The sequence below is a fragment of the Vulpes vulpes genome, chromosome 10, assembly GCF_048418805.1.
Source record: "Vulpes vulpes isolate BD-2025 chromosome 10, VulVul3, whole genome shotgun sequence".
NCBI classification, from domain to species: domain Eukaryota; kingdom Metazoa; phylum Chordata; class Mammalia; order Carnivora; family Canidae; genus Vulpes; species Vulpes vulpes.
Window position 1 is genome coordinate 74,233,874 of NC_132789.1, and position 21,212 is coordinate 74,255,085.

The 21,212-nt window shown below is 34.7% G+C and overlaps 1 protein-coding gene across 4 annotated transcripts in view; it reads left to right on the forward strand.

Annotated features, from left to right (window-relative positions):
* The window catches only part of NEDD1 (NEDD1 gamma-tubulin ring complex targeting factor), a 46,610-nt gene extending 26,954 nt beyond the window's left edge, over positions 1–19,656 (forward strand). For all 4 annotated transcript variants that reach the window (XM_026013065.2, XM_026013062.2, XM_026013064.2 and 1 more), the window contains exons 9-15: positions 4,318–4,446; positions 7,017–7,061; positions 8,222–8,424; positions 9,310–9,463; positions 10,362–10,518; positions 17,337–17,403; positions 17,908–19,656. In XM_026013065.2, the coding sequence (XP_025868850.1) occupies positions 4,318–4,446; positions 7,017–7,061; positions 8,222–8,424; positions 9,310–9,463; positions 10,362–10,518; positions 17,337–17,403; positions 17,908–18,012 (860 nt within the window). In that variant the 3' untranslated portion in view covers positions 18,013–19,656. The remainder of the gene's footprint in view (positions 1–4,317; positions 4,447–7,016; positions 7,062–8,221; positions 8,425–9,309; positions 9,464–10,361; positions 10,519–17,336; positions 17,404–17,907) is intronic.
* The last annotated feature ends 1,556 nt before the right edge of the window (positions 19,657–21,212 follow it).

The following is a 21,212-nucleotide window of genomic DNA, read 5'->3' on the forward strand; positions in this document are numbered from 1 at the left end:
AAATAATTTTTTCCTCCTTGGATAATCATGTTGATGAAATGGTTCTTAAAGAATTCATTTAGACTTTGTGAAGGTGTAATATGATGATTAGCTTCCCTGTATTTGCTGTAGAGGATATTCTTTTTCTCTAAATTCCTGAAAACTTTTTTTAATTTTTTTATTTTTATTTTAAGAAGTTATTCTATATTGTCAACTTGCAACATATTTTTTAAAAGTCTGTATGGTAGGGCCACCTGGCGGCTCAGTTGGTTGATTGTCAGACTCTTGGTTTTGGCTTGGGATAGTGATCTTGGGGGTTGTGAAATCAAGCCCCAGGTGTTGGGCTCTGCGCTCAGTGGGGAGTCTATCTGGGAATCTCTCCTTCTCCCTTCCCTTCTGTGTTCACTTGCTTCTCTTTCTCTCTCTCTCAAATACATAAATAAATCTTTAAAAAAATTAAAAAAAAAATTTTAAAGTCTACATGGTATACCACTGTGTTTCCCAACTAGTTTCATTAGAAATGGATGTATCCATGTCTTTTTAAGGTTTCAAGACAAGTATTTAACTTGAACAAAAATATTCGTTGTACCTTCTCAACATAAGTTTACAATTTTCAAGTAGAATTGAAACTTTGTTAGCCTTGATAGTATAGAATGGTATTTAAAAAAAATACTAAGTAGATATCTTTGTTATAAATTTTCTGTTAATATCTACATCATCCTTATATAAGTCATTTACATATTATTTAGAAAAATAATTAGTTTCTTATTTAAGAACTCCCAGAAACAAATATTATTTCTTAGAAGGAATTCATTTTGAAATATAATCTTAAGTAATATTTGCCAAGATGTTGAATTAACTATATTATGAAAATTGTCATTATTTTCAAAGATTATTTTATTGTTGACTCTATTCATAATTCCCAAAATTAAACAAAATAAAGTTTTTCTCATTTACTTTCAGCTTTCTGAAGTTTCACTATTATTCATTTAGTTTTTAATAAGGAAATTCGTGTAATGATGACAGCATTAATTAGGAAATGCAAGACTTGGGTCTTCAGGGTCATTGATTAATGATAACTCTTGGCTGATTAGCAGTGTTTCTGACAAAATGAATGTTTGCTCTGTACCCACTGAGTTAGAAACTTTTGTTTATTAATTTTATTTTGAAATAATTGCAAACTTATAAAAGAATTTCAGAAAAAGTACAAAGAACTCCTGAGCTGTAGTATATCCTTTAGTAGATTTACTGTTTTATAAATTTTGCCACATTTGCTTCATCATTTGCTCTCTTTCTCACACACACGTGTACATACATTTTACCCCCTCTGAAACATTGAGAGTATGTTAGGCTTAAGTCTTGGGTCTGTGACAGCGTATCAGCATGACTTTGGGCATTTTTCTTAACTACTCTGAGTCTTATTTTCTCTTCTGTAGATAATATTTAACTTTTAGGGTTATTGTGAAAACCAGAGAAAATGTATCAGAAGTGCCTGGCACATGATAGGCACTCAGTAAATTATGGCTTTGCTAATGTTGTCATCACAATTACCACCATTTCTATTACTATATTTTAAACTTTCTATAAAATAAATTGGAAGTTTGGAAAAAGTTCACGTTGCTTCTACTAAAGGCACCAAGCACTACATTTCCGCCAACAGTGCAGGAGGGTTCTCCTTTCTCCACATCCTCACCAACACCATTTGTTTCTTGTGTTGTTGGTTTTAGCCATTCTGACAAGTGTGAGTTGATATCTCATGGTTTTGATTTGCATATCTCTGATGAAGAGTGATGTTGAGCATCTTTTCACGCGTCGGCTGGCCATCAGGATGCCTTGTTTGGAGAAATGTCTGTTCGTGTTTTCTGCCCATTTTTAAATTAGATTATTCATTTTTGGGGTGTTAAGTTGACAAGTTCTTTATATGTTTTGGATACTAATCCTTTATCAGATACATCATTTACAAATCTCTTGTCCCATTCTGTAGGCTGCGTTTTAGTTTTGTTGATTGTTTCCTTTGCTGTGTGGAAGCTTTTTATCTTGATGAAGTCCCAATAGTTTATTTTTGCTTTTGTTTCCCTTGCCTCAGGAGACATATCTAGAAAGAATTTGCTATGGCTGATGTCAAAGAGGTTACTGCTTATGTTCTTCTGTAAGATTTTAATGGTTTTAGGTCTCACATTTAGGTCCTTAATTAATTTTGAATTTTATTTTTGTGTATGATGTAAGACAGTGGTCTACTTGTTTATTCTTTTGCATGTTCTTGTCCGGTTTTCCCAACACCATTTGTTGAAGAGACGATCTTTTTCCCACTGGATAATCTTTTATGCTTTGTCAAAAATTAATTGACCATATTAATGGTAGGTTCCTTTTTGGGTTTTCTGTTTCATTGTTCTATGTGTCTGTGTTTGTGCCGGTACTATACCATTTGATCACTTTGTAGTACAACTTGAAGTCCGGAATTGTGATGCCTCCTGTGCTTTTTCTTAGCTCTAGAGAACAACCTGGTGGTTACTAGAGGGGAGAGGGGTGGGGGGTGGGGGGATGGGTGAAACAGATGATGGGGATGAAGGAATGCACTTGTGATGAGCACCTGGTGTTGTATGGAAGTGTTGAATCACTATATTGTACACCTAACCTTTATGTTAACCAACTGGAATTTAAATAAAAACTTAGAGAACTCATGCAGACTTGTTGCTAGTGCTTTTTCGGTAGGAAACAGCTGTTTAAGAAGTAAAAATAAAGGTCTTTAGCACTACTTTCGAATGATACCAAACTTTCTTTCTCCTGAAGTTCCAGAGGCTAGAGTTAGGTATTCGTACATGTTTAAAGACCTAGAAGAAGGAGAGAAAATTTCTTTGTAACAGTTTAATTAACTCTTGGTATAAACACTTCAATGACACTGATGTACAAATGTTCAGTAACATTTTAACTCTCTTTTATTTATTCATGAGAGATGCACGGGGAAAGAGAGAGAGAGAGGCAGAGAGAGAGAGGCAGAGAGAGAGAGGCAGAGACACAGGCAGAGGGAGAAGCAGGCTCCATGCAGGGAGCCCAACGTGGAACTCGATCCCGGGTCTCCAGGATCATGCCCTGGACCGAAGGCGGCACTAAACTGCTGAGCCACCCGGGCTGCCCACATTTTAGCTTATTATCAGGTGTTATTAGAAAAGTTTATTTTATTTGCCAGGTTTGGACATTTTTGGATATTCTGGCTGTTCTTTGCTTTTATCCTAGCTTTTCAGTTTTCATTTTGGACCAAGATGGCAACTAAAACACTACTTAAAAGGTATTATTGGGAGCACGTATATGGTGCAGTTGGTTGAGTATCTGGCTTTGTTTTGGCTTAGGTTGTGATCTCTGGATCACAAGTTCACAGAGTTTGAACCCTGAGTCAGCTCCTTGCTCATTGGGGCATCCACTTAAGACTCTCTCCCTCTCCTTCTGCCTCTCCCCTCTCCCCTTTCTCTTTCTCAAAAAAAAAAAAACAAAAAAAAAACAAAAAAAAATCTAAAAAAAAGGTAATACAGTCACATGCTACCATTTAAAATACCAGACTTTCATCATAGCTTTTGAGTCTCTAGAACTTAATCCTCAACCCAAAAATGAGCAAGAAGCTACTGAGCTCATGGATTTTCTCTTATAAAGTCCCTGCCCTGATTCCTTGCATTATATACTGGCAGGGAAAATAAACTGCTGCATGCCTATTCATTGTTGTCTACTATGCTATTCTTTATGGGTTTAGTATTCTGGTTTCTTTCCTCTTAGTTAAATCTGTCCTGAGGCTAGTAAAGTCATTTGAGGTCCTTAATACTGAGAGCAGTGTTAAGCTTCCATTGTGAGTGAAAAGACAGAAGAGGGAAAAAAGACTTCGATTTACTGCAGTTGTGGAAAGGAACTAACATTACTTGAATCCCGCTGTATGTTAGGCATCGTGCTATATGCCTTAAATACTTTTGAAATCATTTGTAGATGCTCATAAGAGCAAACCCATTATGACAGAAGTTGGTTGTGTTTAGTATACTTTGTTAAAGAGAGTAGTAAAGTATTATATGCTTATATAATACTTATTTTAGGAAATTTTCATCAAAATGGTCAAAATAAGGTGGTATCGTATAAATAAATAGATTATTTGCTTTTGAGGAGCCCTTCATTCCATGAAAATCATGGTTAACTAAGCTGTTATTACCTTGTTTTCTTTTCATGGTACTGACAGTTGTAATAATAATACCAATTATTACCAATAATTTGGGTAATGCATTAGTTTATAGAGCCTAGCTTCTGATGATAAATTCATTTTGATGTAGTAACAATTATTTTCATATCTAATTTTCCTGTAAGGTTTGCCTCGAAGCATAAACACTGATATTATATCTAAGGAAACGGACAGTGGGAAAAATCAGGATTTCTTCAGCTTTGATGATACCAGGAAAAGTAGTTTAGGTGATATGTTCTCACCTATCAGAGATGGTAAGTCTGTTCAGATCAGAGGATCATGTTTTCTCTTGCTGGCATTCATTACATTTTTATTCTAGCTGAAAGATTTGGGTAATAGCTTCAGTCTGATTCTGTTCATGACAGTTGCTAATTTTCTTAGTCCCTGGGGTGGTATCTTTTCCTTTGCCCTGATATTTCAGATGTTACCATTCTGAAGTATATGCTTGTCATTTTCACATGGGAACTATGCAAATAGCTCTCAAGTTAGCATTTTAATTTCCACAGAAGTTTCTTAAAGGAAGTTTTGTCTCTTTAGGCAATTTTTTAACTGTATCCTACTTCTAAGTAAATCTTAAAATCTTGGGTATTTTGTTAGGCAAAAAATATCTTTCTAATCTAAAAAAATTGTTTTTTGATTATTAGTATCTAATTGATATTTATTCATTGTTTTCATGAAGAAATTTGGCTAGGTGATAGATTGCCTCATCTTTTACACTAACCACACACACACACATACTCTATCCTTCTCTCTCTCTCTCTCTCTCTCTCCCTCCCTCTCTCCCCCCTCTTCCCCCATTGCTAGGATATGTTGCCATTAGAAGGAAAACAAAAACATAAAAAAACTTTACCATTTTGATAAATAGAAACATTACCTATCTTTGTTAATACTGTATGAACTAGGTACATTGTTTGGCTGTGTCTTTTTGAAACTGATGGTCATACTATTTCCATTAATTGGGTAGTCTGACTGCTAATAGCAGTATTACTAACAATATGAGTAAATTTCTAGGGCATAATTTGGTAGGTTAAGTATTCATACTCTTTGGCCTGTTAATTCCATTTCTATAAATTTATGTAGAACATATTCAGAGAATCCCACAAAGATTTGTATGCACTGTTTGTTTTTTTTTTTTTTTTTATAATAGTGGATGGAACTCTGAAATATATCTAAATGTCAACAGTAAGCAGGATGTATAAATTGTTATATCCACTCATGATCTTATAAAATTTCACTTTTTCCTTTAAAGTCATCTGTTTTTCAAATTTTCTACAGTTGATTTCATAATCAGAGAGAATCAATATATATGTGATGGCACAGGATTCTTTAGTTTCTTCTGCCTTACCCTGGCCTAAAAATGACTACTCTCATTGCCAGGTCAGATTCCCCTATCTTCCAATTAATGAAAGAGAGAGGATTCCTTTCTTTCGGGATGAAGAGGGGTCAGACTACATAGTTAAAGAATAAAGAGAGGAAAGACATGGGCAAAGGAGGGAAAAGTGGCCTGGGCTGGAGTTGAGGAAGGTTTTGGAGGTTAGTAACCATCTGTGAGCTTTGGCTTATGAGAACCCCTGGGGTTCTCTGAATTGAAGAATGTAGGAAGGGGCTTTTTAAAAGTGTTTGAGCTATAAATGAATTCCTCGTTAGTAGTTTTTTTTAAGATTTATTTATTTATTTATGATAGAGAGAGAGAGGCAGAGACACAGGAAGAGGGAGAAGCAGGCTCCATGCCGGGAGCCCGACGTGGGACTCGATCCCGGGACTCCAGGATAGTGCCCTGGGCCAAAGGCAGACACCAAACCGCTGAGCCACCCAGGGATCCCCTCGTTAGTAGTTTTTAAGAGAAATGAGTAAAGGATAGAAATTCCTCTTTACTTTTTAAAAATATGATTAGAATTTGAGTTATATGCCCTTCATTTATTAGTATTTCATATTGTTAATAAGCATGGATACTAAATATAGTACTAGTTTTCATTGTCAAGAGGTTTATGAATGCAACTCTCCTAGGTAAAAGGCTTATTAGTCTGTCCCTCAATTTCTTCATCTTCCGTTTTTGTTTGGAGAAAACTAATAACTTCTAAAAGTGTATATATGTTGTGTGATTACTAGGTGTGTGTATATATATATATATATATATATTGCCCACACATGCAGATAGAGGAGTGGATGATACTCCTACTACTATGGTAATAATGTATGATAATTTATTGGCCATTTGAATTTCTCTTGGATTTTTTTTTATGGCTTTTGCCTGTTTTTTTATTTGCTAAAATGGAGTGAAGCAATTTTTGGTTGTTAATTGGTAAATAAATAGTATTATAGTATTGGAATATTCTTATACATATTCTGCTATTAAAATAAATATTAATAAACTCTTGTTTTTTATATCATTGTAATGCTTACAAACTATTTTTATGTTGTTTCAGTTGCTCCTCAAAACAATCTTATGAGATCAACAGGATGTTATTCTCATTATATAGATGCAGAAACTGAAGTTTAATTATATTAAAGACTTGTCTAAGGTTATAAAACTATTAAGTGGTATAGCCAGAATTGTATTATAGATTTCTGGAGCCTTCTGCAGTGCTTTTCTAGTATACCTTGCTGTCTCATTAAATGATGCTATACCATAGAATTACTTTTCATATTTGTTGCTATGCATAAAGCTGAAAGAAAGAAAAATGAAGTTTATGAGTCTCAGCTGTAACTTCACTCAGATTTCCCTTCTTAAAATCTAACTCTCTGGGGGAATGAATAGGAAGCTTAAGTTGCTATGGCTTTTTTTTCACAATTTTAAAAATTTGATTTTCTAATTTTATTATAGATGCTGTGGTTAACAAGGGAGGTGATGAGTCCATAGGCAAAGATGGTAAGAACTATTGAGAAGTATTTTTATAAAAATTAAAAGTTGTTTTAATGTTTATGTTGTCTATTGATATGTAACAAATTACCCCAACATTTTAAAAAAAAGGTTTATTTATTAATTTTGGAGAGAGAGAGAGAGAGAGCACGAGTGGGAGGATTAGAGAGAGTGGGAAAGAGAATCTCAAGCAGACTCTGCATTGAGCACAGAGCTAGACATAAGGGCTTGATCTTACAACTCTGAAATCACGACATGAGCCAAAACCAAGGGTCAATTCTTAACTGAATGCCCCACCCAGATGCCCCCAAATTACTCCCAACATTTTGAAACTGAAAAGAACATTTATCATCTCATAATTCTGGGTTAAGAGTCTGAGCACAGCTAAGCTGGGTGCCTTTGGCTTCAGGTCTCTTCTGATGCTTTAATCAGGATGTCAACAGGGCTGCAGTCATCTCAAGGCTCGACTGGGCAAGGATCTTCTTCGAAGCACATACATGTGGCTGTTAGCAGAAGATACCAATTCTTTCCCATGTGGACCTCTCTTACAGGGCAGTTAGCAACATGGCAGCTGGCTTCCCTCAATTGAAATAGTCAGAGACAGCACTCAAAATGGAAGCCACTGCGCGTTTGTAACCTAATCTTGGAAGTGACATCCCACCGCTTTTGCTGTATTCTCTTTGTTAGAAGCAAGTTACTAAGTCCTGCCCACATTCAAAGGGAGGGAATTACATGAGAGCATGGATCCATGCCAGCAGGCAGGGATCATTCAGAATCATCTTAGAGGCTGACTACCTATGTAAACTACAGATACATACCAAATTAACAATTTTCAGTTATCAAAAACTAATGATATTAACTAAAACATTCATTAGGCTTTGCAGTTTTCAAAGTGGTTTTACATAGTATCTCTCTTTAGTCTCACCACTCAGGGTGATGGATATCATTATTGACATTTACTGATCAGGAAATAAGAGTTTTGTGATTTTTGCCTAAGATTTTGTATACATCAAGTAAGGAGTAGAGCTGACAAATGAACTTGCCTCCTGAATCCAGATTGCATGTCTTTCTACCATATCAACCTGTCGGTCATGTTAAGTGCTTTTCTTAAATATCCAACATTGAGGAAAACCACCATATGCGAATAGTTTTTTTCTCCTCTTTTTCAGCCATTGATTTTCTACCACAATTGAATTCAGTCCTTCCTCCAAGAAAAAATCCAGTAGCTTCAAGCACTTCAGTATTGCATTCTAGTCCTCTTAATGTCTTTATGGGATCTCCAGGGAAGGAAGAAAATGAAAATCATGATCTGACAGCTGAATCTAAGAAAGTGTATCTGGGAAAACAGGAACCTAAGGACTCCCTCAAACAGGTATCTGCCTAAAAATAGTACTTGAACTCACTGTGTGCCTTTGTTAGTAGCAAGCATATGATGAAGCTCATCATGAGAGAGAAAGCAGGCAACTGTTGGGGGATATGTCCTAATTATTGACAGTCCTGTACACCTATCAAGGAGAAAAATACTCTTAAATCATGAAGTCACATGTTAAAAACTAAATACTTTTGAAAATCCGTCTATGGAAATGTTGGTGGTAACAGCAGATACAAACTTACACTGTTTTTTTTTTTCTAAGACAAGGTACCTGACCTAGTTCATACCTGAGTTTTTTTAGAATTTATTTCCGTTGCAGCAGAAAGCACAAGTTACTGGTCAAGTCATTTACTCTAAGTCTTAGACCTAATTGGTGGTGCTAAGAATGTATACATCTTCATTACCTTCAGCTATAATACAGTATCCAAAATAGCCAAGTAAGGACTTAGAATGGACAGATGTTACCAGATGTTACCAGCAAGGCCACGTCTGTCACATTTTCATATTGATATTTTAGAATGATATTGAAAAGATATTTAAGAAGTACAAAAATGTCTTCTGACGTATTTTTTTTAATATTTCTGGCTGGTTATCACATGAGTTTGGGGATTTTTTTTTTTGGTGTGTGTGTGTGTGTGTGTGTCATTTTCAGTGACACAAAAGCAGATGCTTAGCAAATGAGCTTTTCCTTATGTTATCATTGAAATTATTTTTGATTAGTAAACTTGATTTATTTTGCCCCTTTTCTAGCAGTGTCTTTTCCTTCTATATCCCTTCTTATTCTTCGTTTTTTTGACTCTGCTAGAAAAAATAAAAGTAGATACAAGTTATGTGTATAATAATGATAACACCAGAATTGATATATTGTTTATTTTAAATGTAAAGTTTGCAAAGTTGATTTCTGGTACTGAAACTGGAAATCTGAACACCTCTCCGTCATCTAACCAAACAAGAAGTCCTGAGAAATTTGAAAAGCCAGAGAAAGAAATTGAAGCCCAGTTCATATATGAACCCCACCTCATTGGATCTTCAACTCCAAGTAAGTACATAAAACCTCCTGATATTTGAAAGTGTTAAGTTGAAAACTCCCACCATTTAACTTGAAGGAATAAATAAACAGTGATCATAGGCTAAGGAAATAAGAGTTTAAACTTGACGAGGCTTGTCTACTGTGAATCTCTTACTAGAGGACAATGACATGTTTATGAATGGTTAAACTCGACATTGATTTGATACTCTTGGTGTGAATTTGATTTTCAATCCAATGTATAAGGGTCTTGATCTAATATGATACAAATAGGAATATAATGTAGGACCCTTTGAAAATGAGTCATTAACTACTTGAAATTGTCCCCCCCCCCCAATCCATACTGAAGTCCTGTGTAGAGTTCATGCCATAGATCCCAAAAACTTGATCACATTTAATGGGATATTATGTTCAGTTATACAAGTTATCTATAGAAACTCTTTGTATAGAAGTAACTCTTTTATATAGATTTATATTTTAAGGTTTCTGTGGATATATTGCATTAGTATAAACATTGGGGCTTTGCTTGTAGCGGTACTTTACTCCTATATTCCTTCTGTTTATTTTTAATAGTCTTGGTTTATCTAGTTTGTGATAAAGCATGTCACATTCATTTTTTATAAGAGTAAATGGTTCTAAGATTCTTCAAGATTAATCCCTCTGTCGTATGTTATTATATTAGACATTTGGCAGTTTATATATATATAGAGAGAGAAATGAATGACTATTAGAAATAATGTCATGGAAAGTTTCTAATATTTGTATTCCAGACATTGAGTTTTTCTAAATGTCACAGGAACACTATTCTTTACCAGTTTTTCAAGTCTTCTCATGCCAAATCTTATTTACAAATGTTTGAGGTCTCTTAGTTTAAGCTGACTATTAATATTTTCTCCATTACTTATTTTAGATCCAAAGATAGCATCCTCTGTCACTGCTGGAGTTGCCAGTTCACTCTCAGAAAAAATAGCTGATACCATTGGAAATAATCGGCCAAATGCACCATTGACATCTGTTCAAATCCGTTTTATTCAGAACATGATACAGGAGACATTGGATGACTTCAGGTAGTTAGTAATTGAGAAATTGCTCTTTCTATCTAGACATTACCTGGCTTTTTTTATTAGATGTAAAACCAGAACCATAAGTAATATTGACAGTTGCTACTTTTGCCTAGGTTTTGGGGTTCATAAAAACAATAGAAAGCATGATGAGTTTTGTTGATCTTGTTGTACTGGATTTATTGAATATCAGCCAGGAAAAAGTACATTTACCTAGGGCAGTTATTAGATAGCTTGGCAGGGCAGTGTAGCAGGCAGGCTGCCATCATGGTTTTTTTTTATCATCAAAATTTGAACAGATTCTGGTAATTCCCAATGATATTCTTACCTGAAATATTTATAGATCACCTGTTAAGTATGCTATGTGTAATAATGTAGTAGAGAAGGAATTTTTTAAAGGAATTCTGAATATTTTGAAGCAATGCATCAGAATATAATAGTGAATAAAAATTTTTTTGCTAAGAATGTGTTCAACACTGTTGCTTCCTTTTACCTATCATCTCAATATATATTGGAAGCTATTTTCAATTATTAGAATCTTTTGTGCGTGTTTTTTCCTTTTCTGATGTGTAGTTACTTAGTATTCTTGCTCTGATTTGGAATATATCTGAGCAACAATGCTAGTTAAGATGTACAGCTTTTGTTGGTGCAGGTTCCTTTTTTCCTTTTTTTTTTTTTTAAGATTGATTGATTGATTTTAGAGAGAGAGCACAAGCAGGAGGGGTAGAGGGAGAGAGAGAGAGAGAGAGAGAGAGAGAGAGACTCTCAAGCAGACTTGGTGGGGACTAAGTGTGGAGCCTGACATGGGGCTCAATTTTACAACCCTGAGATCAAGAGTCAGATGCTCAACTGACTGCACCACCTGGGTGCCCTGGTGCATGTTTCTTTTAAATGTTAAAAGTGTTATTGGGGCACCTGCATGGGTGCAGTCGGTTGAATGACTCTTAATCTCAGCTCACCTCAGGATTCGTGAGTTCAAGCCCCACAATGGGCTCCATATGAGAGCCTGTTTTAAAGAAGTGTTTTGAAAAAATATTTTTGCATGTTAACAGTGTATTTTTAAAGTAAGATAATCATTTTTGACATTTACAACATGCCTAGTATATGTACTGCATACTAGAGATACAAATATAAGTAATCTGCCCACAAAGGCCTTATAGTTGAGTTATGGTAGGTACAATGTGTCTGGTTAAGGTATGTATTCTTTAATGTGGATTAATTCATTTGTGACTGGGAAATAGGACAGTGATGACAACGATGGTGAGGAATTGTGTCGGTTCACATAATAGTTGCTAAGACAAAGTACATGAACAAAGTATATGAACATAGCTGAAGGCAGCAAACCCCCTGTCAGTGCCCATCTCTTCCTGTTCCCTTCCTTTTAACCTGCTTTGGCTTTGTGCCAAAAAACACAAAATGTTTGGAAGGACTTACTTTGTGATTGTTCCCCACCTTTGGATATTTTATCCTTGCCTCCAGCCTTGACAGCCCCAATCCTTTCTTCTTTTTTCTTACCTCATGATTACCTCACCATTTAAACAATGCTAGTATTTTACTAGGGTTTGTTTATTGATTAATTCATTATTGATTATTGATCAACTAGTCATTGATTATTCATTATTTAAACTATGCTAGTATTTTTACTAGGGTTTAATTGTTTTTATTAATGCTCTCTCTGGTTACAAAGTTGCATAAATTTTAGGTAGTCTGCTCCAATCCTTTTTCTTTAAGTCCTGTTAGGCCCGTTTTCTTTTTCTTCCTTCTTTCTTTCTTTCTTTCTTTCTTTCTTTCTTTCTTTCTTTCTTTCTTTCTTTCTTTCTTTCTTTTTCTTTCTTTCTTTCTTTTTCTTTCTTTCTTTCTTCTTTCTTTCTTTCTTTCTTTCTTTCTTTCTTTCTTTCTTCTTTCTTTTTCTTTCTTTCTTTCTTTCTCTCTTTCTTTTTTCTTTCTTCTTTCTTTCTTTCTCTTTCTCTCTCTCTCTCTCTCTTTTTCTTTCTTTCTTCTATTAGTTTTATTGTGGTGAAAACATTTACAATGAGATCTAACCTCTTAATAAATTTTAGCTCTACAATGCAGTATTGCTAACTTTAGGCACAATATTGTACAGCAGATCCCTAAAAATTACTCATTTTGTCAAACTGAAATTTTGTATTTGCCATTTGTCTACTTTCTATTTCCTGTTCTCCTCAACCCCTGATACCTACTATTCTATTCTTTGCTTCCATGAGTGTGACTGTTTTAGAGATCTCATATAAGTAGAATCATTCAGTATTTGTCCTTCTGTGACTGGCTTGTTTCATTTAGCATAATGTCCTCTAGGTTTGTCCATGTTGCATATTGCATAGTACACGATTTTCTTTTTTTTATGGCTGATAATATTCTGTTACACGCTACATTTTTAAAAATCTAGTCCTGCTATTTTCAATATATAATTTTAAAGAATATGAGGTTTTTCAGGAATGTATAAATGTGGCAAAAGAGAATTGTCTGGGTACAGCTGACCTTAATATAGTGTGAGTAAAGCAGTGTTGGAAAGGGAGACAGCTCTTGTGCTGGGGCAGATTGGGAAAGACAGTGCTGCCCTGCCTTCGGCTTTCAGCATGTCTTGCATACCTACCTGCACCTGGGGAGTAGGGGTGAGTAGGGCTGTTCTCAACTATTCTGCCCCTCCATGAACCATAGGCAGCCCCTGCTTGGGACTCAGTGCAGACCCAGAGTGGCTCAAAGGGTTCTATAAATTCACTCACTCTGATTTCAACCTACAGTAAGTCTTGCATAGCTACACCGTACAGTGGAGGAACGGAGGAGGTGTGGAGGGGCTCTATCAGCTGTCCTTCCTCAGCTGTGGAGGCTGCTATCTGCACAAGGGTCTGGAGTGCTTCAGGCAGGTTACTCTCAGTTTCCACAGCCCGTGGACTTCACAGGCCCTGTGCATTTCTGCCCTACCGTGTCTCTCTCAGCCCCCTGCCCTTCCCCTAGTTGTTTACCTAAGCACTCAGTGAAGGCCTGTGGCAAACAGTTGGTGAGTGGACGGAGACTGTTTTTGTGGCTAGGACTCCTTGGATTCTAAACTGTTTGATTCTAAACTGTTTGATTCTAAACTGTTGTGCCAATCCTACTTGGCCTTCAGAAACCTATAAAAATTGCAGTTAGTTCTCCTGACCCTATCAACAGCCACTGTCCAACCCTCCACCCCCTGCTCTATTGAGGATGAAAAGCCATGGGTCTCTCTTCTAGGAGGGACTCATCACATTCATTTAGATTTCTTTGCACTCTCAAGTTGAATTTAAAAATGTATGATTTTATAGGTTATCTGCCTTGTCCTCACTCTGAGAGCTGGAGAGATTACTTCCTAAGCAGAAGTCTGTGGGTCTACTTTTATTATCTTTCAAGAAGATTCCAGTTTCCTCTGGCAGGCAGATCACTTTGTTCCTATACTTGCTGGCTTTCAGGTTTTCTTACGGCTAGTTTATTTCTGATTTGCCTTTATTCCTAGCATTTAGTCTCTGCCCTTGTAGAATGTCAACTGAATATCTGGAGTATTCACCGGGTCTTTTTACCTTGGTGGGTCCTGAACTTTGGCCTCTATTTCCCCAGCATCACAAGGCTGCCAAAATCTTTGTCTACCCTAGTTGCTGCTTTATGTTTGTTTTTCTGCTGTCTAACCCAGTATAGGCATTGCTGAGGAGTCAACAGATATCTTGAGGGGGAGATTGCAGTTTTAGGTTTACTTTTCTGCAGGTACCTTCTTGGTACCTTGAAGCCTTGGCTGCTTTGCTGTCGCAAACCCTAGCACTCCCCAACCCAGTGAGACTCTCTCAAACTCCAGGCTTCTGTTTTCACTTCAGCCTCTTTTCCCCAGAGGGAAAACTGTATAATAAACACATTCCCACAGAGGGAAAAGCAGAGGTAAATGTGGGGCTTACCTACCCAACTTCCCTTCTTTGCAAGACCATAGCCCATCAGATCCTGACCACCTTAGTGGTTCTTTGATACTTTCAGTTTGTTTTGTTTTTTTTTAAGATTTTATTTATTTGAGAGACTGCGATAGCACAAGCTATGGGGAGGGGCAGAGGGAGAGGGAAAAGTAGACTCCCTGCTCAGGAGGGAGCCCACCTCAGGGCTAGATCCCAGGACCCTGAGATTATGACCTGAGCTGAAAGCAGCCATTTAAACGACTCAGCCGCCCAGGTGCCCCCAGTTTATTGTTTTAAATCCAGCTTTTGTCATACTTGAAAGCAGAAGAGAATTTAAAAAAAAAAAATTATAGTTGTAGCAGAAAAAGTAAGATACTTAGGAATGAATCTGACCAAAGATAGTAAAGATGTTTGTAGAAAAACAGTTAATAATTTATTAGTAAGCATTAACAAATAAATGGAAAGATATGAAGATGTCAGTTCTTCTAAATTGGTCTGTAGATTGAGTACAAATTCAATCAAATCCCAACTGTGCTTTTTGGAAGACGATGATAGGATAACTTCAAAATTTATGTGAAAGAAGAAAAGATCCAGGAATAACCAAGACACTCTAGAGAAGAACAAGGTTGAAGGGGACTTGTTTGTCAGATGGGTAAGCTTAATCTTTAAGCTATAATTACAATAGTGTAGCATTAGCACAGGATGGACAAATTGCCCAGAGGAATCAAATGGACGAGAGCAAAACCTGGGCATATATAGAAATCTGATATGTGATAGAGAAAACTATAGATCCCTATTCCCTGATATTAAAAAAATCAATTCTACCCAGCATAAAAGTTTAAAGGGTGAAATTTTAGGCATTGTAAGAGAATTTATATGTGACTTTAGGGTAGAAAAGTTATTAAAACATAAGAGGATACACTACCAATAAAAGAAGATTGGCAAATTTGATTGTGTTGTTACGTCAGTCATTAGAGAACGTTGATAAGGACTACTCATTACAAGACACCATTAACAAAGTGAAAGGACAAAAATCTATCTGCAGGTCTCATATATCCAACAAAGGATCATTTAATGTAAAGAACTCTCAGAAACAAAAAAGAAAAAAAGACATTCAAGGGGCACCTGGTTGGCTCAGTCAGTTAAATGTCTGCCTTCAGCTCAGGTCATGATCTCAGGGTCCTGGGATCGAGCCCTGTGTTGGGCTTCCTGCTCAGTGGGGAGTCTGCTTGTCTCTGCCCTTCCCCCTGCTTGTGCTCTTTCTCTCAAATAAATAAATAAATAAATAAATAAATAAATAAATAAATAAAAATATTTTTAAAGATTTTATTTATTTATTCATGAGAGACACAGGTAGAGGTAGAAGCAGGCTCCATGCAGGGAGCCCTGTGTGGGACTCGATCCCGGGACTCCAGGATCACACCCTGAGCCAAAGACAGGCACTCAAATACTGAGCCACCCAGGGATCCCCATAAAATATTTTTTAAAAAAGGACATTCAATAGAAAAGCAAGGTTAAAAGACATGGACAAGCATTTCACAGAAGAGGAATGGTCTATGAACATCAGGAAAGATGTTCAATCCTATAGTTAATCAGAGAACTGAAAATGCAACAGATTTTTCACACCCATTAGATGGGAAAATGTAAAAAATCTGGCAAGACCAAGTCTTGGTGTGGATACAGAGCAAGAGGAATTGTGTTATGCTACTGACAAGCATGTCCACTGATACTACCACTTCGCAAATAGTTTGCATTATTTTGTAAAACTAAGTAAGGATACATCTGGATCATACCTTTAACTCAGCATATCTACTCTTGGGTATATCATCTACAGATATGGGTGCATGTGGATTGGGAAATTATATATATGATTGTTTATAACAACATTGTAATAGTAAGATGGTGAAAACAATCCTAAAATCCTAATGTCAATTGACAGGAGAATCTGTACACTGATACAGATCAGTGGCTTACAAATATATAAAATATGAATATTGAAAACATGATATTGAGTTAATTTCTTAAATGTACACTACTCAGTACTAAATAGGATGTGGTATTTTTGTAATGCTCAAAACCAAGCATAGTGAAAATATATTGATTGCAGCTTCTATGTTACACAGTTTTTTAAAAACATTTTTTAAACAAAATTCATCAGAATAGTGACTTCTTTCCTGGGCTGCTTCTATGTTAAGTGATAGAGTCAGAAAGGAGCACAGAGGAAGCTTCTGTAATTTTGGTAATGTTCTAGCTCATAAATTGTGTGGTGGGTAACTGATTCTTTTATTATTATACTTCATAATTTTCATGTATTCTTTTGTAGGCATGAATGAATTAATTTTATAGTGTAACCTTTTATAGTGTAACCTATAGTATAAGCACCCAAATAACCCTTCAGCATTCTACTGGAAGTATTTTTTTTAATAGCCAAAACATTGATAATAGTTAAAACATTGTAACCTAGTAAATTACCTATATTATTATAATATAATAATATAATTATTATAATATAAACGTGTGTCTTTCCTTGATGACAGTTTCTACATTAAGGAATGTGTAGTATGAAAACTGTATAGGTATACAGTTGGGATTTGTATACTAGCTCCAACATTCGCTGCTTGTTTAGATAAGTTTTAACTGCTCTATGGCTCAGTTCCTTCATTGGTAAAATGGAGGTAATAATTGCACCTAATTGTAAAGATTAAATAAGTTCTTCCATTTAAAGTACAAGGAACAATGCCTAGTACATAGTAAATAAATTCTAGGTGCATTGGTATTTTTTACTAATAGTATTATTATTACTAACATCCAATAATTTGAAACAATGAGAAAAGTTTAGCCAGTTTTTTGAATGATCTAGAATTGGTGAAACCATTATAATTTTACCAAGTATTTTACGTTCTTCCTTAGAGAAGCATGCCATAGGGACATTGTGAATTTGCAAGTGGAGATGATTAAACAGTTTCACATGCAACTGGTAAGTATGACATATTTTATTTAAATGAGTTTAGAGTTGTGGATCTAAAAAGTCCATTAAAAAGTCATATGTTTTTGCTTTATTATATCTAGTTGTTAGGATAAACAAAGAGGGTGTGTTAGAAATTTAATAAGTAAAAGAGATTTTAACTAGTCACCCTTCTTTTTAACTTATTCTGGTTAAGGCTACTTTTCCACGGCTTGCTTGCTTGCTTGCTTGTTTATTTATTTATTTATTTATTTATTTATTCATTCATTTATTTATTTATTTTAATAAGTAAGCTAAAAGTTTCCCACATTTGCAAATATAAGCCTTCCAAATATATAACTTTTACCAGTGATCTTTCATTTATATTAACAAAGTAGTAAGGATGGTTAAGTACAAGAAATACCATTCAGCTAGTTAATTGAACATGACAGAAATGATAGCTGAATGTATGTAAAACAGCTTGCTTACCAAATGTGAAATACCAATGATTTCAAAAGCATTCTTCCCCTTTTCTAGAATGAAATGCACTCTTTGCTGGAAAGATACTCAGTGAATGAAGGTTTAGTGGCTGAAATTGAAAGACTACGAGAAGAAAACAAAAGACTACGGGCCCACTTTTGAAATTTCATTGAATACTGCAGTGTTTTATAATTTGGGAAGCTTCGGGCAACACAGAACTGCCTGGAATCAGTATTGTTTTCATGGTCTTTGGGGGACAAAAAGGTTTTTTTCAAGTAAAATGGTGATGGGATTTTTACACCAACCACTTATTTCACCTTCACTGACTCAAAAATATTTATATATTTTTATATTAAAAAACTGTACAACATGTCATCTGCCTAATAGAAAAGTCAACAGAATCTTTATTTTCTGAAAGCTTTAGCTATACACTAAGTGCCCTTTTTCATAAGAAAAGAAAATTGTGCAAAAAAAAAATAGGTTATGTATGTTTTTTAATCACCTTTTTTTTAACAGATAATATTTTTGATTGACAATTGCCTTCCAAATTTTTTTGGATGTTTGATTATTAAAGAGTTTGATATGCCTTCTATTTTTATGGTAAAGGTAATTTTAAAGTGGCAGTTGGTGTTTCTAAGCAATTGACTAGTAAAACACAAGGTTGATTCATTATTTTGTTAACTTGATATCAAGTCAAGTATGACTATTATTTATTACTTGTACATTTCATAAGGAATTTTGGGGGATTTTGAATTGCACAGATTACATTATATATCTATTGCATTTATGTGTTTTGTACTTCTCACAAATCTCTACTCCTGTTTGGTATTTTTTAGCTGATTTCACTTAACCTATGAAAACGTTTAGGGGTTTATAAGACTTGACTATAGCTGTGTATCTACTGATTATCTCATGAATTAATACCATGCAAAGTTACTCTGCAAAGTTTCAATCAATATAATTCAACTTAAATCAGTGAAAATTTTATATTAGATCCTAAGCATTATAGTATTAGTTTCATTTCTTACCTTCCAAATGAGAAGTGTGGATTATTTTGTTTCAGGGTTCATATCATTAATTTTCTGTAATTCTTTGTGTGCTGTGTGTAATGTTTTTATATTTTTGACCTTACTACAAAATTTAGAAAGATTAATTATCAGAAGAATTTACATCTCTCTGGTAATGGGGTGGCTATATACATCTACCTGCTATGATCTACAGTTTTAGTGGTATAAGAATAGAAGGTCTACTGGCTTGTTTATCTTCTCGTAGTCTCTTGTCCCAAAGATTTAAACTATGTACCTTATATACAACATTTGTACCCTATTTGACCCAATAAAAAAGAAATCTAGCTAGCTTACTAACTTCATGATTTTCCAAAGTGGCGAAAATTTTAAGGATATATTTAATAAGTGTAAACCTACTAATAATCACTTCAGGGAATAAAAACAAATATTACTTTTTCCCAGGGTGGCTCAGAGAATATGTTTGTGTTGAAGTGTAAAGGGGTATTAATGTGATCTTTTTTCCTGACAGATTATTGGAAGCATTATGATTTGTAACAAGTTTCCTTGTATATCATCATCAAACAGGTTTAGAAAACGTAAGTGTGTTTTGCCTACATGCTGTATTTAAGTCCATTAATGTTTTCCAATTGCCTTTTTCTGTAAATGCACATAATGTGTATTTAAAGAGGTGGGATAAATAAAACAATTTTAGTAACTTTATATGTATAGATGAAACATTTTTGTCATGGAATTTAAAAGTTAAGTAAATACAAAAAATAAAAATTGTATATGGTAAAAATGAGATACCTGAAATGAACTTCTGCCTCTGGCCAATGGAATAATAGGGATTGGATTTACCCATTTGAAATTCTAAAAACACAAAATATGAGACTCTTTTCAAATATTAGATATTAGGCAGCACAGGACAGTGTCTCCAGAGAGAGAGAGAGTTTCCAAGAAACTCAATGAACCTCTAAGTATAAGAAATAAAACTATACCAAAACACATCATAAATTCCTTAAAACCTGTGGCTGAGGAAAGGTCTTAAAGCAGCTAAAGTTAAAAGACAGAAGACGAAAGACAATAGTATTCAGAGACAGTGGAGTAACTAGCATCTTTAAAGTACTGAAAGAAAAATACTTAACTTTGAATTCTATACCCAGCAAAAATACCTTTCAAAAGCAAAAATGAAATAAAAACTTTTTCGGACCTTGAAAGCCTGAAAGAATTCATCACAAGCAGACTTGCCCTACAAGAAATGTTAAAGAATGCCTTTAGACAGATGGAAAATGGTACCAGATAGAAATATGTTTCTATGAAAAGTAACCAGAGCACCAAAAATGGTAAATATGTGAACAAATATAAGGCTTTTTTTCATTTTAAATTATCCTTAAAGGGTAATTAATGATTTAAAGCAAAAATAATGACAAGGTATTGTGTGGTTAATAAAAGTAAAGCGAAATGTCTGATAACAGTATCAAGGATAGAAGGAGGGAAATGTAAGCATACTACTCTAAAGTTCTAATGTAATACTACACTGTGAGATAGTGTAGATTAGTTGAAAGTAGACTGATAAGAATGTATACTGTAACCCTATAGCAACAATAAAAAGGAAAGATCATAACTGATAAAACAACAAAGATGATAAAATGTAGCCACAAAAATTATCCAAAAGAAGGAAGCAAAGAGACAAACAATAAACGGGACAAATAGAAAAAAACAAAACAAAACAATAGGATGGTAGATTTAAACCACAATATTGATAATTACACTCATTATAAATTGTCAGTTACCCTGATCAGATTCAGTTTTTTAATCCAACCATATACTGAATCCATGAAATCTATTTAAAGACAAAATGGTTTAAATGTAAAAAGAAGAAATAAAAAAGTATATTGAACTTAATGCAAATGAAAACAAAAATTTCTGGGAATCGGGTAAAGCAGTACTTACAAGGAAAATTATATCATTGAATGTCTATATTAGAAAAGAAAAGAATTCAAATCAAGGACTTTAGCTTCCACCTTAAGTTAGAAAAATAATAGCAAGTGAAACTCAAACAAATGAAAAAGGATTAGAGAAGAAATCAATGCAAAGAAAATAAAATCCAATGAGAAAGTCAGTGAAGCTGAAAGTTAACGCTGAGATCAATATAGTTGATAAATCTTTAGACTGATGAGGAAAAAAGACATAAATTGCTGATATTAGGAATGAGAGAAATGATGTGACTACAGATTCTATAGATATATATATTTTTAAGATTTATTTATTCGAGAGAGAGCACATGCAAGTCAGGGGAGGGGTTGAGGGGGAGAGAAAAATCTCAAGCCAATTCTGTGCTGAGTGCAGAGCCTC